This window comes from Neophocaena asiaeorientalis, unplaced genomic scaffold, assembly GCF_003031525.2.
Source record: "Neophocaena asiaeorientalis asiaeorientalis breed wild unplaced genomic scaffold, Neophocaena_asiaeorientalis_V1.1 scaffold345, whole genome shotgun sequence".
Taxonomy (NCBI): Eukaryota; Metazoa; Chordata; class Mammalia; order Artiodactyla; family Phocoenidae; genus Neophocaena; species Neophocaena asiaeorientalis.
Genome location: NW_020175181.1, coordinates 3,766,024 through 3,786,470, shown reverse-complemented (window position 1 = coordinate 3,786,470; position 20,447 = coordinate 3,766,024). Strand labels below are relative to the sequence as shown.

Genomic DNA, 20,447 nt, shown 5'->3' with positions numbered 1-20,447 from the left:
CCCTTGTATGTTATTTGTCGTTTTTCCCTTGCTGCTTTCAATAATTTTTCTTTGTCTTTAATTTTTGCCAATTTGATTACTATGTGTCTCAAGTGTGTTTCTCCTTGGGTTTATCCTGTATGGTACTCTCTACGCTTCCTGGAGTTGGGTGGCAATTTCCTTCCCCATGTTTGGGAAGTTTTCAACTATAATCTCTGCAAATGTTTTCTCAGGTCCTTTCTCTCTCTCTTCTCCTTCTCGGATCCCTATAATGTGAATGTTGTTGCCTTTAATGTTGTCCCAGAGGTCACTTAGGCTGGTCCAAGAGTGGAGTCTCTGTTTTCCCCAGTCCTGTCAAAGTCCTGCAGTCAAATCCCGCTAGCCTTCAACGTCTGAGTCTTTACGAATTCCTCCTTCCGTTGCCGGATCCCCAGGTTAGGAAGCCTGATGTGGGGCTCAGAACCCTCACTCCAGTGGGTGGACTCTTGTGGTATAAGTGTTCTCCAGTCTGTGAGTCACCCACCCAGCAGTTATGGGATTTGATTTTATTGTGATTGCGCCCCTCTTACTGTCTCATTGTGGCTTCTCTTTTGTCTTTGGATGTGGGGTATCTTTTTTGGTGAGTTCCAGTGTCTTCCTGTTGATGATTGTTTAGCAGTTAGTTGTGATTCCGGTGCTCTCTCAGGAGGGAGTGAGAGCACGTCCTTCTACTCTGGATCTTGAACCAATCTCACTATAGTTTATTTTACATTTAAATTTTTTTATACAAATATAATCTTATGTATTATTTTTGTCAGGCTTCTTTCACTCAGTATAATTTGCAATTCATCCATGTTGTTTCATGTTTCAGTACTTAGTTCCTTTTTTTTTTTTTTTCTGAATGCTATATACCCCAGTTTGTCTATTCTGTCATTGGGCGTTTGGGTTGTTTACAGTTTTTGGCTCTTATAAATAAAGCTGTTAGGAACATTCATGTACATGTCTTTATATGGATATATATTTTCATTACTGTTGGGTAAACATCTAGTTGTAGAATGCCTAAGTCATATGGTAAATGAATGTAATATTTTATGAAACTGCCAACTGTTTTCCAAAATTATTTATTTATTTATTTATTTTTCTGGTGCGCTGGCCTGTCACTGTTGTGGCCTCTCCCGTTGTGGAGCACAGGCTCCGGATGCGCAGGCTCAGCGGCCATGGCTCACGGACCCAGCCGCTCTGTGGCATGTGGGATCTTCCTGGACCGGGGCACGAACCCGTGTCCCCTGCATCGGCAGGCAGACTCTCAACCACTGCGCCACCAGGGAAGCCCAAAGTTATATTATTTTATATTTGCACTGGCAGTGTATTGGAGTTCCAGTGTTTCACATCCTAGCCAACATTTGGTACAGTCTCTGTGTGTGTGTGTATGTGTGTGTGTGTAGGTGTAGTCTTTTGAGACATTCTAAAAGATGTAGAGTCACATTTCAAAAGATGTAGAGTCACATTTCATTGTGTGCTGTTTTAAAAAAATTAAAAATTTTTTGGCTGCGTCAGGTCCTAGTTGCAGCTCGTGGGATCTTTGTTGAGGTATGTGGGATCTTTGTGGTGGTGCGCGGGCTTCTCTCTAGTTGTGGCGTGCAAGTTTTCTCTAGTTGCGGCATGCAGGCTCCAGGGTGCGTGGGCTCTGTAGTTTGTGGCACGCAGGCTCTCTAGTTGAGGTGTGCAAGCTCAGTAGTTATGGCACGCGAGCTTAGTTGCCCTATGGCATGTGGGATCCCAGTTCCCCAACTAGGGATCGAACCCGCGTCCCCTGCATTGTAAGGCGGATTCTTTACCACTGGACTATCAGGGGAGTCCCTCATTGTGTGTTTTTTTTGTTGTCCTTGTTGTTGTTTTTTTTGCGGTACTCGGGCCTCTCACTGTTGTGGCCTCTCCCATCATGGAGCACAGGCTCCAGACGCGCAGGCTCAGTGACCATGGCCCACAGGCCCAGCCGCTCCGTGGCATGTGGAATCCTCCCGGACTGGGGCATGAACCCGTGTCCCCTGCATTGGCAGGTGGACTCTCAACCACTGCGCCACCAGGGAAGCCCGTGCATTTTTTAATTTAAAATTCACTACCTTAACGTGTACAGTTCAGTAGTTTTTAGTATATCCACAAGGTTGTATAACCATCATCTCTCTAATTCCAGAACATTTTCATCACCCCAAAAAGGAAACTCATACCCTTTAGCAGTCCTTGTCCATTCCCTTCTCCCTTGTTCTCTGGCAACTGCTAATCTACTTTCTCTTAGATTTGTCTATTCTGGACATTGTATACAAATGGAATCATGTAGTATGTGGTCTTTTGTGTCTGACTTCTTCCACTTAGCATACTGTTTTCATGGTTCATCCATGTTGTAGCATGTATCAGCACTTCATTCTTTTTTATGGCCAAATGATACTCCAGTATATGGATATACCACATTTTATTTATCCATTCATCAGTGGATGGGCAGTTGGATTTTTTCTGGTTTTTGACTATTATGAACAATGCTGCTGTGAACATTGTATACAAGTTTTTGTGTGAACATATGTTTTCAGCTGTCTTGGGTATATAACCTAGGAATGGAATTGCTAAGTCATATGGTAATTCTGTGTTTAACTTTTTGAGGAGCTGCCTACTGTTTCCAACAGTGGCTGTACCATTTTACATTCTCATCAGCAATGTATGAAGGTTCCAGTTTCTCTACTGCTTAGAGTTCATTGAACCTCTAGTATCAGTGAGCGTATAGTTCCCAACACATTTGGAAAAATTTCAGCCATTGTTTCTTAAAATATTTTTTCTACCCCATCCCTTCTCCTTTTGGGAAATAAAATTACATGTTTAATCGCCTGCTTAAAGCTATCCCATAGCCCACTGATTATCTGTTAAACTTTTTCATACTTTTCCTCCCTGCATTTCATTTTGGACAGCTTCTATTATGATTTTAACTTTACTAATCATTTCTTCTGTAATACCCAGTCTGTTAATAATCCTGTCTGTTGTATTTTTCATTTCAGACATTGTGGTTTTTATCCCTTAAGTTTTTAGGGGGCCTTTTAAAAAATCTTCTGTGTCTCAAAACATCTGCTGTTTCGTCTAGCTTCCTGCACTTATGAACTATTTTAATGTCTTTGTCTAATAATTATATAATCTGTGTCATTTCTGGGGTAGTTTTTTAAAAAAATATTTATTTGGCTGCACCAGGTCTTCGTTGCTGGGTGTGGGATCCTTAGTTGCAGCATGTGGGATCTTTAGTTGTGGCCTGCAAACTCTTAGTTGCAGCATGTGGGATCTAGATCCCTGAGCAGGGATCAAACCTAGGCCCCTTGCATTGGGAGCATGGAGTCTTAGCCACTGGAACACAAGGGAAGTCTCCTCTGGGGTAGTTTTGATTGAGTCTTTTCATTAATCAAATTTTCCTGCTTCTTTATATGCCTGGTGATTTTTTTTTTTAATTTCTGAGATATACATTTTAAAGTAATAACTAGAATTATGACTTATAACATTATACCAGAACATATAAGATTTTTAGAAATTTCATGTAATGTCTGAAACATTTATATAAACATATTTCCATACAAATAACCCAAAGAAAGTTTAGTATTAGTTGTTTTTTTTTTGTTTGTTTTTTTATATTGCAGGTTCTTATTAGTCATTAGTTTTATACACATCAGTGTATACATGTCAATCCCAATCGTCCAATTCAGCACACCACCATCCCCACCCCACCACGGTTTTCCCCCCTTGGTGTCCATACGTTTGTTCTCTACATCTGTGTCTCAACCTCTGCCCTGCAAACTGGTTCATCTGTACCATTTTTCTAGGTTCCACATACATGCGTTAATATACGATATTTGTTTTTCTCTTTCTGACTTACTTCATTTTGTATGGCAGTCTCTAAGTCCATCCACGTCTCAGCAAATGACTCAATTTTGTTCCTTTTTATGGCTGAGTAATAATTCCATTATATATATGTACCACAACTTCTTTATCCATTCGTCTGTCGATGGACATTTAGGTTTCTTCCATGACCTGTATGCCTGGTGATGTTTTTAATTGGATGCCAGATGTGAATTTTTCCTTGTTGAGTGCTGGATATCTTTGATTTCCAATAAATATGCTGAGCTTTGTTCTGGTATGCGGTTAAGTTACTTGGACACAGTCTGATTTTTTTCATGTCTTGCCACCAAGCTTTGTTAGACAGAACTGTAGTATCATTTAGTGTATGGCCAATTTTGCTTTAGTACTTATTTTGTAAAACCCCTCTAAGTACTCATCTCTGTTTTATGCACCATAAAATTTGTCACCCTGGCTGATGTTAAGAGGAATAACTCCTGGGGTTGTGTGACCTCTAGGGATTGTTCCCCTAATCCTTTCAGGTACTTCTTTGCCCAGTGTTTCTTTGGGTAGTTTCCCCACATGCATATAGTGTTCAGCATTCACCTGAAGACGCAAGGGGGACCCTCTACAGATCTAATTCTCTGCAGATCCCCAAAGCTCTTTCTCTGTATGACTTTCTTCCCTCTGGTACTGTGCTCTATGAACTGTAGCTACCCTGGCCTCCCCAGACTCCTAGCTCCCCTGCTCATTTCAGGGAGACGGGTGGATTCCACCTGATTTCCTCCTCTCTGTGCCACAGTCTGGAAATTCTCTCCAGGCTCTAATGAGCTATTTTAAGGCTCACCTTGTGTTCTGTATCTCAGGGGCCACTGTCCTTCATAGCCTGATGTCCAGTGTCTTGAACTGTTGTTTAACTTTTTTTTTTTTTAAGGTAGGAGGATAAATCTGTTCTCTCTTATTCTATCTTCCTTCCTAACTTACTTTCTTCTCCTATTCCATTCTTTTATTTATCATTTCTAGGACTCCAGTTATCAACTTGTTGAACCTTTTGCTATTGTCTCATAAGTTGCTACAACTCTATTCATTTTCCAGTCTTTTTTCTTCCTGTTTCCCAGATTGGATAAATTCTAATGATTTGAATTCAAGTTCACTGACTCTTTTTATGTCATCTTCAATCTGCTGTTAAGCCCATTTAAGTTTGTTTGTTTTTTAAATTTAAGAACTGTATTTTCCACTTGGTTATTTTTCAGTCTCTATTTTTCTGCTGAGGTTTTCTATTCATTCATTATGAGCATATTTTCCTATAACTTCTTAAACATAGCTATAATAGTTGACCTAGAATCCTTGTCTGCTAATTCCAACATATGGGCCATCTCAGAGTTGATCTCCAGTTGATTGTATTTCTGTGTAAGGGTCACGTTTTCCTATTTGTCTAGTGATTTTGGACATTATGAGAGATACATTGTAAAGGGTCTGGATTCTGTTATGTTCCTCTGATTAATACTGAGTTTTTGTTTTAGCAGGCAGTTAACTTGCCTGAACACGAACTATGAACTTTGTCTCTCCTGCAGTTGGCAGCAGGTGAAATCACTGTTTAGTCTTTTTTAGCTTTAGCTGGGCTCCACGGAGTCTGCTTTGTTCTTATGTAGTTCAAGGGTCTGCCAGAGATTTGGTCTGCAGAATTTGTGGCATTCTGTCTATGGCTTACTCCTTTCAGGTATTTCTCCTCTTCATTTTCCTGCTGCTATGGTTGCCCTGAACTCTGTCTTCTAATTATTGAATCTGTAAAACTGTGTATTTCTGTCTGCGTTTGAGCTACCTTGTTTAGCTATGACTGAGGCCTGCTGTTAGACAAAAGTCCATAAAGAACTGAAAACTTTTCCAGTGCTGTTCTGTTTTTCCAAGTGTTGACTACCCTTTAGTTTCTTCCTGCTCTGGGTCAGTCTCCAGTGTCTTCAGGTGGTGGTTTTAATATTTCAGTACTCATCTTGGTTTTGACAGCAGTAGATTTGCTAGGAATAGCAACTCTGTGAGGCAGAAAGAACAAAGAAAATGAATTTGAAGTTAGATACATTTGAGTTTGAATTCTGGGCTCAGTGCAGGATTTTCTAGGCTTCTGGTTGTTGCTTAACTCCCTTGAGCCTTAATTTCCTTGTGTGTTAATGGGGAGGGTTAGTTCTTAGATTTTTAGATTTTACTCATCTATTCTGGAAAACAAGGGTAGTGGAAGTGAAGACAATTCCAATGACAGTTAATTTGAGAATATTTTATTTTTGTGTAATTATGAGAGGATTTCAAAGGCCCATCCCAAATGTCCACTTTGGGACTCTTTTATTATTAATCATTTTTTCCATTGTGGAAAAATTATATCATAAAATTTACTCTTTTTAACTATTTTTAAGTGTGTAAGTCAGTGATGTTAATTACATTCACATGTATGCTAGAAATCAACCTCTTGCATTTTCTGACATGTTTAATTGTGGAAAATTTGTTATGAAAATGGAAAAATTTAATTTTATGAGCTATTTCCTGAAGATTGTGTTGCTTTAAAATACTGAAAATGTGGCTTGTTCATAAAAAGTATTAATATTTGATAGCTATAATGACTAAATGAATTCAAATAGAATTCATTCAGAGTAAATGAATTCAAATAGAGGCCTGATTGTATCACTTTATAGGATGTGAAAAAAGATGGGTTTTACCTACCATGTGTGTCTGGGCGAAGTCATTTGACCATATTGGGACTCAAAATGTCTGTGATCTGAGTTATTTTTTCCCTAGAATGAACTGTAGCTGAGAGCAGAAAGATTCAAATCCTCTTCAAAAAGTACTAATGATATGATTTGAAGTAGAAAAATTGGATTTATAGAGAACTTTCCAGGGATATGTATGTCACATAAAATATTATGAGTCAAAAAAAAAAATATTATGAGTCTAGGTAGTATTAATAATTTAATTTTCAAATATTTGATTTTCAAAATGTCATTCTGTCATTTTAGGCATTAGCTGAAGAAGATATTGATGCAGCTATTCAATCAATATTATACAGAGAAAATTATATAATTAAGGTAAGAATTGGCTGCAGAATGTGTCTCAAAAATTAAATTTTGTTTTTCCATTTCAGATGTAGTACATTGTCATTATAAAAATTTTAGGGGGCTTCCCTGGTGGCGCAGTGGTTGAGAGTCCGCCTGCTGATGCAGGGGACACGGGTTTGTGCCCTGGTCTGGGAGGATCCCACAAGCCGCTGCCTGTGCTCCCCAACGGGAGAGGCCACAACAGTGAGAGGCCCGCGTACCGCCAAAAAAAAAAAAAAATTTTAGAAAATATAGAAAACAATTAAAACACTCATTAGCCTTTAGGATTGAACTTAAAAGAGCTCTGAGATTGCTTTAATTTAGTTCCTCTCTTCCTATACTTTGTGAGGACTCTTTTATAGATACCTTATAAGAGTTTCCTCCTACTCACTTGTTCCTTCATGTTAGTGGGGCTTCTGTGGAGTCACTAGGTATTCTTATTTTTTTTTCTGGCTGTGCTGTGCGGCTTGTGGGATCTTAGTTCCTTGACCAGGGATTGAACTCGGCCCCTCGGCAGTGAAGGTGTGGAGTCCTAATGACTGGACCCCCAGGGAATTCCCTCCATAGAATATTCTTCTTCCTCATTCTGTGTCATTCCTTTTCTTCCTAGATAACTCTGTTCTTTAAGGCCCATCCCAAATGTCTACCAATTTGGAAATCTTTTAAAAAATTTCATTTTTCTATTGTAAAATATATATAACATAAAATTTGCTTTTTAACCATTTTTGAGTGTACAATTCAGTGACATTAATTACATTTATCTGTTGAGCAACCATAACCACTATGTATTTCTAAACCTTTTTCATCACCCCAACCAAAACTTTGTAGTCATTAAGTAGTAACTTCCCAGCTCTCCTTCCGCAAACCTCTGGTAACATCTAATTTATTTTCTGTCTCTATGAATTTGCCTATTCTAGACATTTCATATAAGTGGAATCCTACAATATTTATCCTTTTGTGTCTGTCATATTTCACTTAGCATATTGCTTTTAAGGTTCATCCATGTTGTAGCATGTGTCAGAACTTCACTCCTTTTTATGATTGTATAATATTCCATTATACGTATGTACCACATTTTGTTTATACCTTCATCTGTTGATGAACACTGGAGTTGTTTCCACCTTTTGGCTATTGTGAGTAATGATGCAGTGAACACTGGTATACTAGTATCTGTTTGAACCCCATATATCTCTTGCTACATGGTCCCTCCTCCTGTTGTTTTGTAGATTTGTTTTGTTGTCTGTCTTCTAGGGAGAGCAGGCATGTTGTCTAATTTATTCATGTATTCTTTGTTTCCAGTATTGTGTGTGTCACACAGAAGCCAACCAAATGATTTAATTAATGGATGATTTTGTGGGTTATTCTTATGAATATAAATTAAGTTTAAAATTTGGAACAAGAAAACTTTAAGATAATATATTTGTCTTTCCTATCACTGTTTACTAGGCACTAGGTAAGTATTTAAAGCATCATGACTTCTTAAATGCAAGAAAAAAAGAAATATTACATAAAAGATGGGTTGATCATGTGGCAGATCCTCTCCAGAAGAAAATTATAGAAAATGTTGCTTCACATAAGAAGATTAAAAAAAGGAGACAAGAGGAATTAGATGCTTTTTTAAAATACGTAAATAAAAAGGTACTAAGATCATTTATTACTTTTTTCAGTTGCTTTAAAAGCTATAGTTATCTTTATTTATAATCATGCAAACAGCCTGCCCTTCCCAATTCTGTATATATGTAATCTGTACTCCGTTATAGCACATACTATTCTTAAATCCAGGGCATGTGGAAAGGATGGAGGGAAAGGGTTAGGTCTGAATTTAAATGTGTACATTAGAATAATTTTTCTTTCTTTCTCCTATGTAATTGTTAATTTTATATACCAATTTTTAAAAATTGGACTCTAGGTTCAAGATATATGTTGTTTTGAATTTTTTGTTCTTTATTCTGGAACTTGATTATTTATAAAGCTATAAAATATTTCTGTTCTGGCATTTTTAAGAGCTCTGAGATGTTTGAATATTAAGTACGTAAAAACAAATTCCTGTATCTTTTAGTGTTCCAACATCCTTTATTAAAATCTTGCAAATTTTAAGTAGATTCCTTCTATCACTATAATATTTCTTACTTAAATACATTAAATTTAATTTCCAATTTGGTCTTCCCTTCCCTTTTGCATTTGTCATTGATGCCATTTCAAAGCATAAGAGTGGAACTGTGTGTTTGACTCTTGAGTCCTGTTATGCTCAAAATTAATTATGGACTGCTTGTTCTTATGTGTGGTTTTATTTCCTTCCTATAGGGAAATGCATTTATAGAGCATTATGATCCAAAAGAATATAATCCTTTTTACATGAACAAAGAGGACCCGAATTTTCTGAAGGTAGATTTCTAATTTTAACTTTGGTATTATGTGGTTTGTTTTTTTGAGCAGTCCTAATATATAAGTAGTCCTTTAGTGATTTCCAACGAATGCAGTAAAATCTTAAGAATCATGTTAAAAAAAAAAAAAAAAAAAAAAAAGAATCATGTCCCATCTCCATATCTTAGAAAGGAACAAAAAAGCCAAAGTCCAAAGTAAATTAAGCCTCTGTAAAATTTGAAAATACTGTATAATAATTGGGTGATAGATAATGTTAAAAAATTTCAGACTTTTAAATTTGTTACAAAAGTAATATATTTTTATGATATACAAATGAGAAAATCAATTTTAAAATAAAGAATAAGAGACCACTCACAATTCCATTACCCAGAATGAACTCATGAACATTTTTCTGTATATTCTTCAGGACTTCTTTCTAATTATAAACCAACTATACTTCAATTAAAAAAAAAAAAAACGACTTCTTTCTATGGGTAGGTATATGTACACATTTTTATTTAACAAGAATGGGATCATACCACACATTAGGTTTTAAAATCTTTTTTTCTCAGTAGTTTATGATTTGCTTTCTTTCTTTGTCAATAAATGTAAATATACAATTGTAATCAATACATGGTATTCTGTTATTAATAGCTAACTTGCATTGAGAGCTTAACCAAATGTTAAGATTTCTTTTCACTTTATTTCAGCATTCATTGCTAATTTACAAATAAGGCAAGTGAGGCACGGGCAGGTTAAGTTACTTGTCCAGGGTTACACAGCTGTAAGTAGCAGAGTACGGGTATGTTTCTAAACACATATACTATCTTGCTATACCATCTTTTTTTCTTTTTTAACATATTCCTTATTTTGAACCTCTAGATTGTTTTTTACCTGTTATTATAAATGACATTATGATGAACATCCCTGTAACTATTTATTTCTTAATTTTTTTCCATTGGATAAGTTGCTAGAAGTAGAATTGCTGGGTTAAAAATTATGCATGATTTTAATTCATATCATGAAATTGTCCTCCAGAATGATTATATAAATTTGTACCTCCTCCCAAGAATCTATTTTTTCCACACTTTTGCTAATAGTGGATATTATTAAAGAAAATAAAACAAAAAACCTACCTTGAATCATAGACATTTTAAACTGCTGGTAGTTGTAGGGCAAAGCAGGTCTTTTAAGTTTTTCCCCAAATTAGGGTGTGTGTATGTGCTATTGTCCCTATTTTTATAGGTCAGAGTTAAACTGAGAGTTTAGAGTTAGATCCTTAGACGTACTAACTAGTAGCATACCTGGTAAGGGTTAGAATTGGGATTTGAAATCAGATCTTTTTTATAAAATAAATTTATTTATTTAATTTTTGGCTGTGTTGGGTCTTCGTTGCTGTGTGCGGGCTTTCTCTTGCTGCGGCAGGGGCTACTCTTCGGCGTGGTGCACGGGCTTCTCATTGCAGTGGTCTGTCTTGTCGCGAAGCACGGGCTCTAGGCATGCGGGCTTCAGTAGTTGTGGCTCGCGGGCTCCAGAGTGCAGGCTCAGTAGTTGTGGCACATGGGCTTAGTTGCTCCGCGGCATGTGGGATCTTCCCGGACCAGGGCTCGAACCTGTGTCCCCTGCATTGGCAGGCGGATTCTCAACCACTACACCACTAGGGAAGCCTGAAACCAGATCTTTTGTATACCAGAATTCCATTCTGTTCTTTCACCATGTTGCCGCTCTAAATGAAGCTGATAGGTGACCTCTTAAGGTAAGCTGAGCACTTTGAGGTTATAGCAGCAGTTCTCAAAGTGAGGTTCATAGACCTTTGACAGCCCCAAAACCCTTCTAGGGGGTCCATTAGGCCAAAACTTTTCATAATAGTGCCAATTTTATTTGCCTTTTTCATTGTGTTGACATTTGCACTGATGGTACAAAAGCAGTGTTGGGTAAAACTGCTAGTACCTTAGAGCTACTTAAGTCAGTGTTACCAAATTATACTGGTACTGTACTCATATTCTTCACTGTCATGCACTCACAGTAAAAAAAAAAAAAATTCAATTTCACTTAATGTCCTTGATCAAACAGTAAAAAAATTATTAATTTTATTAAGTCTTACTCCCCCCTTTTTTAATTGAAGTATAGTTGATTTACAATGTTAGTTCCTAGTGTTCAGCAAGGTGATTTGGTTTTTTAGTTTTTCAGATTCTTTTCCATTATAGTTTATTACAAGATATTGAATATAATTCTCTGTGCTATACAATAGGACCTTGTTGTTTATCTGTTTTACTCTATGTAGTAGTTTGTATCTGCTAATTCGAAACTCCTAATTCATTCCTCCCCTCCAAGTCTTGGTCTTTTCTACACATCTTTTTAATATTCTGTGATGAAATGGGAGGTATGCAAAGAGCATTTCTGCATACTGAAATACAGTATGATTGTTTGAATTGTGAGCTGAACTGGCTGATTTTTTTTCATGGAATATCATTTTTACTTGAAAGAATGACTTACAGACTATGTTTATTAAGTCTTGGGTGTTTGGTAGACAGTTTCTGGAAAATTAATGAAGTGAGTCTGTCACTTCAAAAAAAACAGCTGACAATATTTGTTGCCAGTGATAAAATGTGAACTTTCAAACAAAAATTTGAATTTTTGAAATACCATACTGACCATCATGTGTGACAGTGTTCCAATACTCAAAGACTTTACTGATGAGACTGGTGATGATATTAATGAATGTGATTATTGTATAATGAAATGTATTAACATTTGGAAGACCTCACATAACTCAGTGGTCTAATTTTCTCTAAACAACCAATTCATGATATGGATGAAAGATTCATTCAGAGTTCAAGTTCAAGATGGACCAATGGATTTTAATGTAGCAGAGTTTGAATAATTCATTGATATGGTTTCAGATTCTATATCATAACTGACCTTTAAGAAGCTGCCACTTGTTGAGTTTGGGTATAGTATTGATATCTAAAAAGAATATCCATAGTGATTTGAAAAGGCTATTAAAACAAGAGCTAACCATGCTTCTTTGGCTGAAGGGCCTTGTTAGGAGTTGTATTGGAGTGCTGCCATCTCTTTGTAATGTGTTAAATATATATAATAATTAGATTGCTGTTAGTTTGTAGATGCTGTAATCTTGATTATTCTGGCATAAGAGCTTGGCATGGATGCTTAGAATAGACTGAAAAAGAGCTGGAACCCAGTCCTCAAAGAAGTGTTTTTCTTGTAGGTTACCATCCCACCATTTCGTGACCCTTTGAAAAAGGCACAATATGACAAAGACGATGGAAAACGAATTCTTCTTCAGTGTGAGACTGGTACTTAGTTTCTAATTGTTATGTGGTTTCATAACCCAAGAGCAATGGGAGTTGCATTTAAGGATGCTAATTTAGGTTGCTCATCTTCCTACAGGCAGAATATTTACAATGAGAGAATTTAAAGAGGTTGAGAAGGCCAAACTGCATTCCAGATTTCCAGGAATTTCTAATTCAAGGCACTTTATGACTCCAAATGAGTGGCTTAAACTGCCTACAAAGTACATAGAGAGTGAATTTTGTAAAAGGAGCAGGTAATGGTTAGTATGATAGAAATTATGGAACCTCTTCGAATTTGAAAACTGTTTCTTGAGACAGTGATATATATTTTGTCATAATTATGATTTTTAAAAACTATTTCAATTTTCAATGAGAAGGCTACTGTAATTCTTGTCTTTGTTCCTCTGTATGTGATGTTTCTTTTCTTGGGTACTTTCAACATTTTCTCTTTGTCTTTGGTTTTCATTAGCTAGTCTATGATGTGTGTAGGTGTTTTTTCCCCTTTCTTTTTGTTTGATCCTACTTAGGGTTCACTGAGATTCTTGTATCTGTGGTTTGATGTATTTCATTATTTGGGGGGAAATTCTAGGCTGTTATCACTTCAGATATTTCTTATGCCCCATTCTTCCTGTGTGGTTTTTTAAAAAATTTATTGGAGTATAGTTGATTTAAAATGTTGTGTTAGGGCTTCCCTGGTGGCGCAGTGGTTGAGAGTCCGCCTGCCGTTGCAGGGGACACGGGTTCATGCCCTAGTCCAGGAAGATCCCACATGCCACAGAGCAGCTGGGCCCGTAAGCCATGGCCGCTGAGCCTGCGCGTCCGGAGCCTGTGCTCCGCAACGGGAGAGGCCACAGCAGTGAGAGGCCCGCGTACCGCAAAAAAAAAAAAAAAAAGTTGTTAGTTTCTGCTGTGTAGCAAAGTGAATCAGTTATACATATATCCACTCTTCTTTTAGATTCTTTACTCATATAGGTTATTACAGAGTATTGAGAAGAGTTCCCTGTGCTATACAGTAGGTTCTTATTAGTTATCTATTTTATATATAGTAGTGTATATATGTCAATCCCAGTCTCCCAGTTTATCTCTCCCCCGTGTTTTTTTTAACTTAAGTATAGTTGATGTACAATATTATATAAGTTTTTCAGATGCACAGTGCAGTGATTCACAATTTTTAAAAGTTATACTCCATTTATAGTTATTATAAAATATTGGCTATACAAAAATATCCTTACAGCTTATTTATTTTATACATAGTAGTTTTTACCTCTTACTCCCCTACTCCTAACTTGCCCCTTCCCCTTTCCTCTCCCCACTGGTAACTACTAGTTTGTTCTCTGTATCTGTGAGTCTGTTCTTTTTGTTGTTGTTGTTATAGTTACTAGTTTGATTTATTTTTTAATTAATTAATTAATTTATTTTTGGCTGTGTTGGGTCAGGTCTTCGTTGCTGCACGCAGGCTTTCTCTAGTTGCGGCGAGTGGGGGCTACTCTTCGTTGCGGTGCTTGGGCTTCTCATTGTAGTGGCTTCTCTTGTTGCAGAGCACAGGCTCTAGGTGCACGGGCTTCAGTAGTTGTGGCACGTGGGCTCAGTAGTTGTGGCTCGTGGGCTCTAGAGTACAGGCTCCGTAGTAGTGGCGCATGGGCTTAGTTGCTCCGCAGCATGTGGGATCTTCTTGGACCAGGGCCTGAACCTGTGTCCCCTGCATTGGCAGGCGGATTCTTAACCACTGCGCCACCAAGGAAGCCCCTGTTTTATTTTTTAGATTCCACCTGTAAATGATATCATACCATATTTGTCTTTCTTTGTCTGACTTATTTCACTAAGCATAATACCCTCCAAATCCATGCATGTTGTTGCAAATGGCAAATTTTCATTCTTTTTTCAAGGCTGAGTAGTATTCCTTTGTGTGTGTGTGTGTGTGTGTGTGTGTGTGTGTGTGTGTGTGTGTATCACATCTTCTTTACTCATTGATCTGTTGACGGACACTTAGGTTGACTGTATATTTTGGCTATTGTAAATACTGCTGCTGTGAACATTGGGATGCTTTTGTTTTTTTCGGATACCCAGGAGTGGAAATGCTAGGTCATATGGTAGTTCTATTTTTAGTTCTATTCTTCTTTTTTTTTTTTCCTTTCTGAGGCTCCAGTTCTATGTCTGTTAGACCACTTGATATTGTCCCTTAGTTCTTAGATACTCTGTTTTTAATTATTTATGTATTTTTTCTTCTTGTATTTCAGTTGGACAGTTTCTACCCACCTATCTTTAAGTTCACTGAGTCTCTCCTCAGCTCTGTCCCATCTATTGATCACCATCAAATGAACCTTTCCTCAGCTTTGTCTTACATACTGAAGAGACGATCAGAGGAATTTTGCATTTCTGATGTGATGATTTTTATTTCTAGTATTTCCATTTGATTTTTTTCACATAGGTTTAATTTTTCCTAAAAATCCTCCATCTGCTCATTCATATTGTTCATCTTTCCACTAGACTCTTTAACATATTAATCATAGTTATTTTAAGTTCCTCATTTGAGAGTTCCAACTCAGGTTCATTCTGAATCTGGTTCTGTTGACTGCTTTATCTCTTGACAGTGGGATATTTTGTCTTGCTTTTTTTTGGCATGTCTTGTAAGTTTTAATTGAATGCTAGGCATTAGAGGTAGAATAGTACACAGTGAATATTTATGTCTAGAAATGAATATGCTTTTTCTTCTGTCAGGCATTAGTGTGGAGTATTGGGCTTACCTAGTCAGAAATTGAGCTGGGTTTAGGTATTATTATTGCTATTGTTACTTTCAGTGCATCACAGACTTCAGATGCCTCTAGTGGTGGGCTTTTGTTACCTTGTGCTTAGGGTAGGGGCTGGGGTACCTGAGGGGTTTTCTCAGGTGTTCCTGTGCCCTCCTCAGTTTTTGGCTGTCCCTGCAAGGCTGCATCACAGAGGTGGAGGGAGTGAAGTGTCTCCATGGTCTTGCTTCATCCCAGAAGTATTCTTTTTTTTTAAAATTTATTTTAATTAGTTAATTTATTTTTGGCTGTGTTGGGTCTTTGTTGCTGTGCGCGGGCCTTCTCTAGTTGGCAGCAGGTGGGGGCTACTCGTCGTCGTGATGCATGGGCTTCTCGTTACAGTGGTTTCTCTTGTTGCGGAGCATGGTCTCTAGAGTACAGGCTCAGTGGTTGTGGCACACGGGCTTAGTTGCTCCGCGGCATGTGGGATCTTCCCAGACCAGGGCTCGAACCTGCGTCCCCTGCATTGGCAGGTGCATTCTTAACCACTGCACCACCAGGGAAGCCCCCGCCAGAAATATTCTGCTGTTGCTTGTTGGTAGGCTCAAAGAGGGAGGTAAAGGAATGTTCTCTGTTTTCTTTATCGTAGCCTCAGTTTTAGGCAAGCCCTATATACTTGAGCCTCAGAAGTAGGGTTTTCTTAGAGTTCCTTTCTCTTCTCCCTGTAGCACCCAAACACTATCTTATGTCTGTGGTTGTTCTTGGATGGTAGTTTCCTGCCCCTCTTCCAATAGTAGCCTACCTCTGCTGGGTTTAAGTATAGGATTCTGGGCACAGGCAATTTCTTGCACCTCCTCCTGGGACATAGGGTTTTTACTCCTATCCCTATCTTAGTAACAATAGAGCCTTAAGTCTGTCCTGGATATAAGAGGTTTTCTCATCCCTCCTCCAGAGGTAGATAGAGTTTGCTTTTACTCCTCTCCCAAAAGCACTAGATCTTTGCTTATCACCCTGGGGGAAAAAGAGTTTGCTTCCCTTACGCCAGCAGCTTAATGCTTTGCTTTGTAAGGGGGAAGGATCCAGGAAAGTGGGAAGGGCACTTGTTTACCTAGCACTGTCAATCTCTTCCTGCATATCTTTGCCACTGATGGGGGTTTTCTCTGGTTTTCTGCTCCGTGCCCAGTCTTTCTTGTTAGCACCTGGTGCAGGCCCATGGAAAAGAGCTTGCTCATGAGTGTAAACACTTCTTGTATGAGGTCCCCAGCTATTCCAAAATGACATGCTAGCCCACACTTGGCCTTTAAGCATTCATTAAAGTTTTAGCTGATATCTTTTGTTTTTAATTATTAGGCTTTATTTTTAAGAGCAGTTTTAAGTTTATCAAAAATTTAAGCAGAAAGAGAATTTCTGTATATTCTGTCCTCCCCATTCCCCACTTTAGTTTCCTCTGTTAACATCTTGCATTAGTGTGGTACATCTGTTACATTTTGTGAACCAGTGTTGATTCATCCTTAAATGGAAGCAGAACTCTAATATTAAATTTTCTTATTTTTAAAAAAATTTGCTATAAATGGCACTGTAAATGTTAAATAAAACAGAAATAAACCTTAAGACAGAATTCTGAAAGAATGGGCTTTCTACTTTTTTTCATTGTCTTTGAGAATCATAAGCCTAACTCTAGTAGTTAGGTAGGGTCCACCCAAACCAGGAATCTGTTCATGACAGATTGAACTCAGGTTGTATGCGAAGGTGATGATATTGAGAATATTGATTTTATAGTGAACTAATAATGGGCACATGGCAGGTTCCAATTGCAGTATTTATTTTCATCCTCAGGAAGGTTCTGGAGATGACTAATATGGTAAGGAAAATGTTTTCTTTGGATGATTTTCTGGATTTTTCTCTGTATATCACATTGCTCCACTCTCGTGGAGGCTAGTATGTTTGGGGAAGACTGGCTTATCTGAGCCCTTGTACTAAATATTAGTCTTTGTATATATCATATGTAAATATCTTATATATTAATACTTTTAATACCTCTTTCATATTTTCCATCACCTTTGGTAATTCCTTTGGATATATTTTCCAGTTTACTATTCTCTTTTCACTGTGTTGAATATTAAAATTTTAATTTCTGAAATTTTCTCCCCTTACCCACCCCATATGCTTCTTCATTCCTGATAGGCTCTTCTTGTTTTCTAGTCTTGGTGATTGGATAATTTATTTCTTTAAACATTTTATATATTGCCATTCTACATTCTATATTTGATAATTCCAAATTCTGTATTTTGGGTGGATGCTAATAATTCTTTTGTTTTTCTCTGCTGATTCTCATTTATAATGGTTTGCTTTCTCGTATGCTTAGTGAATTTTATTTGTGAGTTCAGTTTATCTTTGAGTGTGCTATTGACCTAAATTGGGGAAACTTTTCTATCTACACAGATGATTTGCTTCTGTTTCTGCCTCTGCCAGTAGCTGGGATGCCATCAACCTGGGCCTAACCAGCTCCCTTCAAATGTCTAGGCTCAGTGTGGCAGTCTCAAGTGTAGTGTCCCCACCTTACAGCTGGCATAGACAGGGCTCAGTATTCTGTTAGCTCTGTTATTGGCATCTGCCCTCAGGGATTATTATCTGTTATTCCACCTGCCCTTGCTGCCCACCATTATAGCCGTAAGTTCCCACACCTCTAGCGTCTACTACATTTGTGTGTGTGTTTTTTTCTTAAAGACCCCCTCCTTTTCTTGTAAGACTAGTGACACCTCAAAGGGTACATTCTATCCAGGGTCTAGTTGTTTGAAGTAAATGGATTCCCTCAAAGCAGTGAATTTCAAATTGTGAATTTCAAAATATACAGTAACAGCTTGAAAAGACTTACCAAGGTGTACGTAGGCACGGATAGTCTTAAGGGTCTCAACTTCCAGATTCTGAAGTCTATATGTACTCTTTCCAAAAGTTGATCTGCCTGAGAACAAGCCTGCATTCATATGACTTCTTATCCCACTTTTTAAAAGAGAGGCATATCTTTCAACCTGGTTATAAAAAATTTTAAGGTACCAAATAAAGGGACAAATAAAAATACTGGCTTTTGAGAGACTTCCTTTAATGATGAAGCAAGAAAACTTAACCAACAGGTCTTTCTGTATTTCCCTGTCATATATATTTTATTTTACTTTAATTAACTGATTAATTGATTGATTTAAAGGCATGCTACAGAATCAGGGTACTTGGTCTGTGTTGGGTTGCTTTGAATTTGGAGTAGCTAAAGCTGTATAATTTAGTGATGCTTCTTTTATTTTATTTAATTTATTTTTAAATTTAAAATATATATATATATATTTATTTTTGGCTGCGTTGGGTCTTCATTGCTGTGTGTGGACTTTCTCTAGTTGCTCAGTAGTTGTGACGCATAGGCTTAGTTGCTCTACAGCATGTGGGATCTTCCCAGACCAGGGCTCAAACCCGTGTCCTCTGCATCGTCAGGCAGATTCTTTTTTTTTTTTTTTTTTTTTTTTGCGGTATGCGGGCCTCTCACTGTTGTGGCCTCTCCCATTGTGGACGCGCAGGCTCAGCGGCCATGGCTCACGGGCCCAGCCGCTCCATGGCATGTGGGATCTTCCTGGACCGGGGCACGAACCCATGTCCCCTGCATCGGCAGGCGGACTCTCAACCACTGCGCCACCAGGGAGGCCCCGTCAGGCAGATTCTTAACCACTGCACCACCAGGGAAGTCCTGATGCTTCTTTTAAATATAGCTGGAATGTTTTCTGGTACTGTCAGAATTTCAAAATATAATAGCTATGATCCTCTAATAACAGTTTTTTGTGATTGCTTTCAGATTTGGTGTGTTTTATTTAATATGGTGGTTTAAATCTATCTTATCACATAGTATCCTAAAATTTTCATTGCTTGTAAGGCCAATACTCATTTTATCTTAATGAATATTTGATATTTTAAAAAATCTATTAAGATATAAACTTATTTAAACTTGCAATGAAAAATTGTAGGTATCACCTTTAAAATGTTCAAGGGGTTATGTGGTTTTTCAAAACTCTTTTAAGGAGTATATAAACAAAACTGCTTGAAGATCACTGCTTCAGAGCTGCTAGTCAGCCATTACTATATACAGTATATTTTTTGTTCATATATATACATATATATATATCTTGTACTGTAATTACCTTGAGGATAGTAATTGAGTGGCATAAAGTGCTTGTTTCATGGACTAATGAAGTAATGAGCAGGGAGAGGGGGAGGCCAAAGACCCTGCTATATAAATCTAGGTCACTGGAAGATTGGAGATGCTATCAGCAGAAGATGGAACATAGGAGGAGCAGATACAGAAATGCAATTGATGAGTTCAGTTTTGTTCATACTGAGTTTTATATACTGGTAGTCCTTTCAAGTAAAGATGTATTACAGGTTGTTGGAAAAGTGAGGCAACAGCTCAAGAGAGAAGGGGATTTGAGGTTGGAGAACTAAATTAAAGAGTTGTTCACTTTGGAAATGAGAGTAAAAGCATAAGAATGGATTAGATAGGCTGAGGAGAGAATACTGGGAAAAAGAAAAATACTGAGATGAAAGGTTGTGCTATAAAGTTTAGGAGCTGGGAAGAAGAAAAGGAGACAGAAGAAGCAGTCTGTGATTTGCCACAGATATCAGGAGAGGAAAGGGTGACAAGAAGGATCAGGCACTATGCCAAATACAGAGAACTGAGAGGAAGCCATTGGATTCCTTGACTAAGGACATTCCTGTCCCTACTTTTAGTTTGCTCTGAGCAGGAGAGGTAGTTGAGAAGTCTAATCCAATAATACTCTTCTCATCCAACCTTTTCATTATTGTTTGGTACCCTTAGTATTTACTCTCATCTCAAGGTTCTGCCCCAGGATAGCTTTGCCTAAGAATGTTCCTGCAGACAAATGGGGCACTGCATTAGTCCTTCTCAGATATATTAACACAGGAAATCCTTTTTTCCCTCTTGTTAGTAGTGCTTTATACCCTAATCTAAATGTTTGCCATACCGATTTCTTTTACTCAAAACATATTTCAAAATCCACATTCTCTAGGAAGATTCATTCTGACTAAATCAGGATCAGACTGATCCTTTCCATTAATTCTTTTTTTTTTTTTTTTTTTTTTTCGGT

General features: G+C 37.6%; 1 protein-coding gene across 1 annotated transcript in view; it reads left to right on the top strand.

Moving 5' to 3' along the window:
* The window catches only part of LOC112412741 (protein FAM228B), a 30,384-nt gene that overhangs the window by 2,297 nt on the left and 7,640 nt on the right, over positions 1-20,447 (top strand). Inside the window, exons 3-7 of the mRNA XM_024764426.1 lie at positions 6,825-6,893; positions 8,349-8,540; positions 9,207-9,287; positions 12,496-12,583; positions 12,678-12,834. Of these exons, the coding sequence (XP_024620194.1) occupies positions 6,825-6,893; positions 8,349-8,540; positions 9,207-9,287; positions 12,496-12,583; positions 12,678-12,834 (587 nt within the window). The remainder of the gene's footprint in view (positions 1-6,824; positions 6,894-8,348; positions 8,541-9,206; positions 9,288-12,495; positions 12,584-12,677; positions 12,835-20,447) is intronic.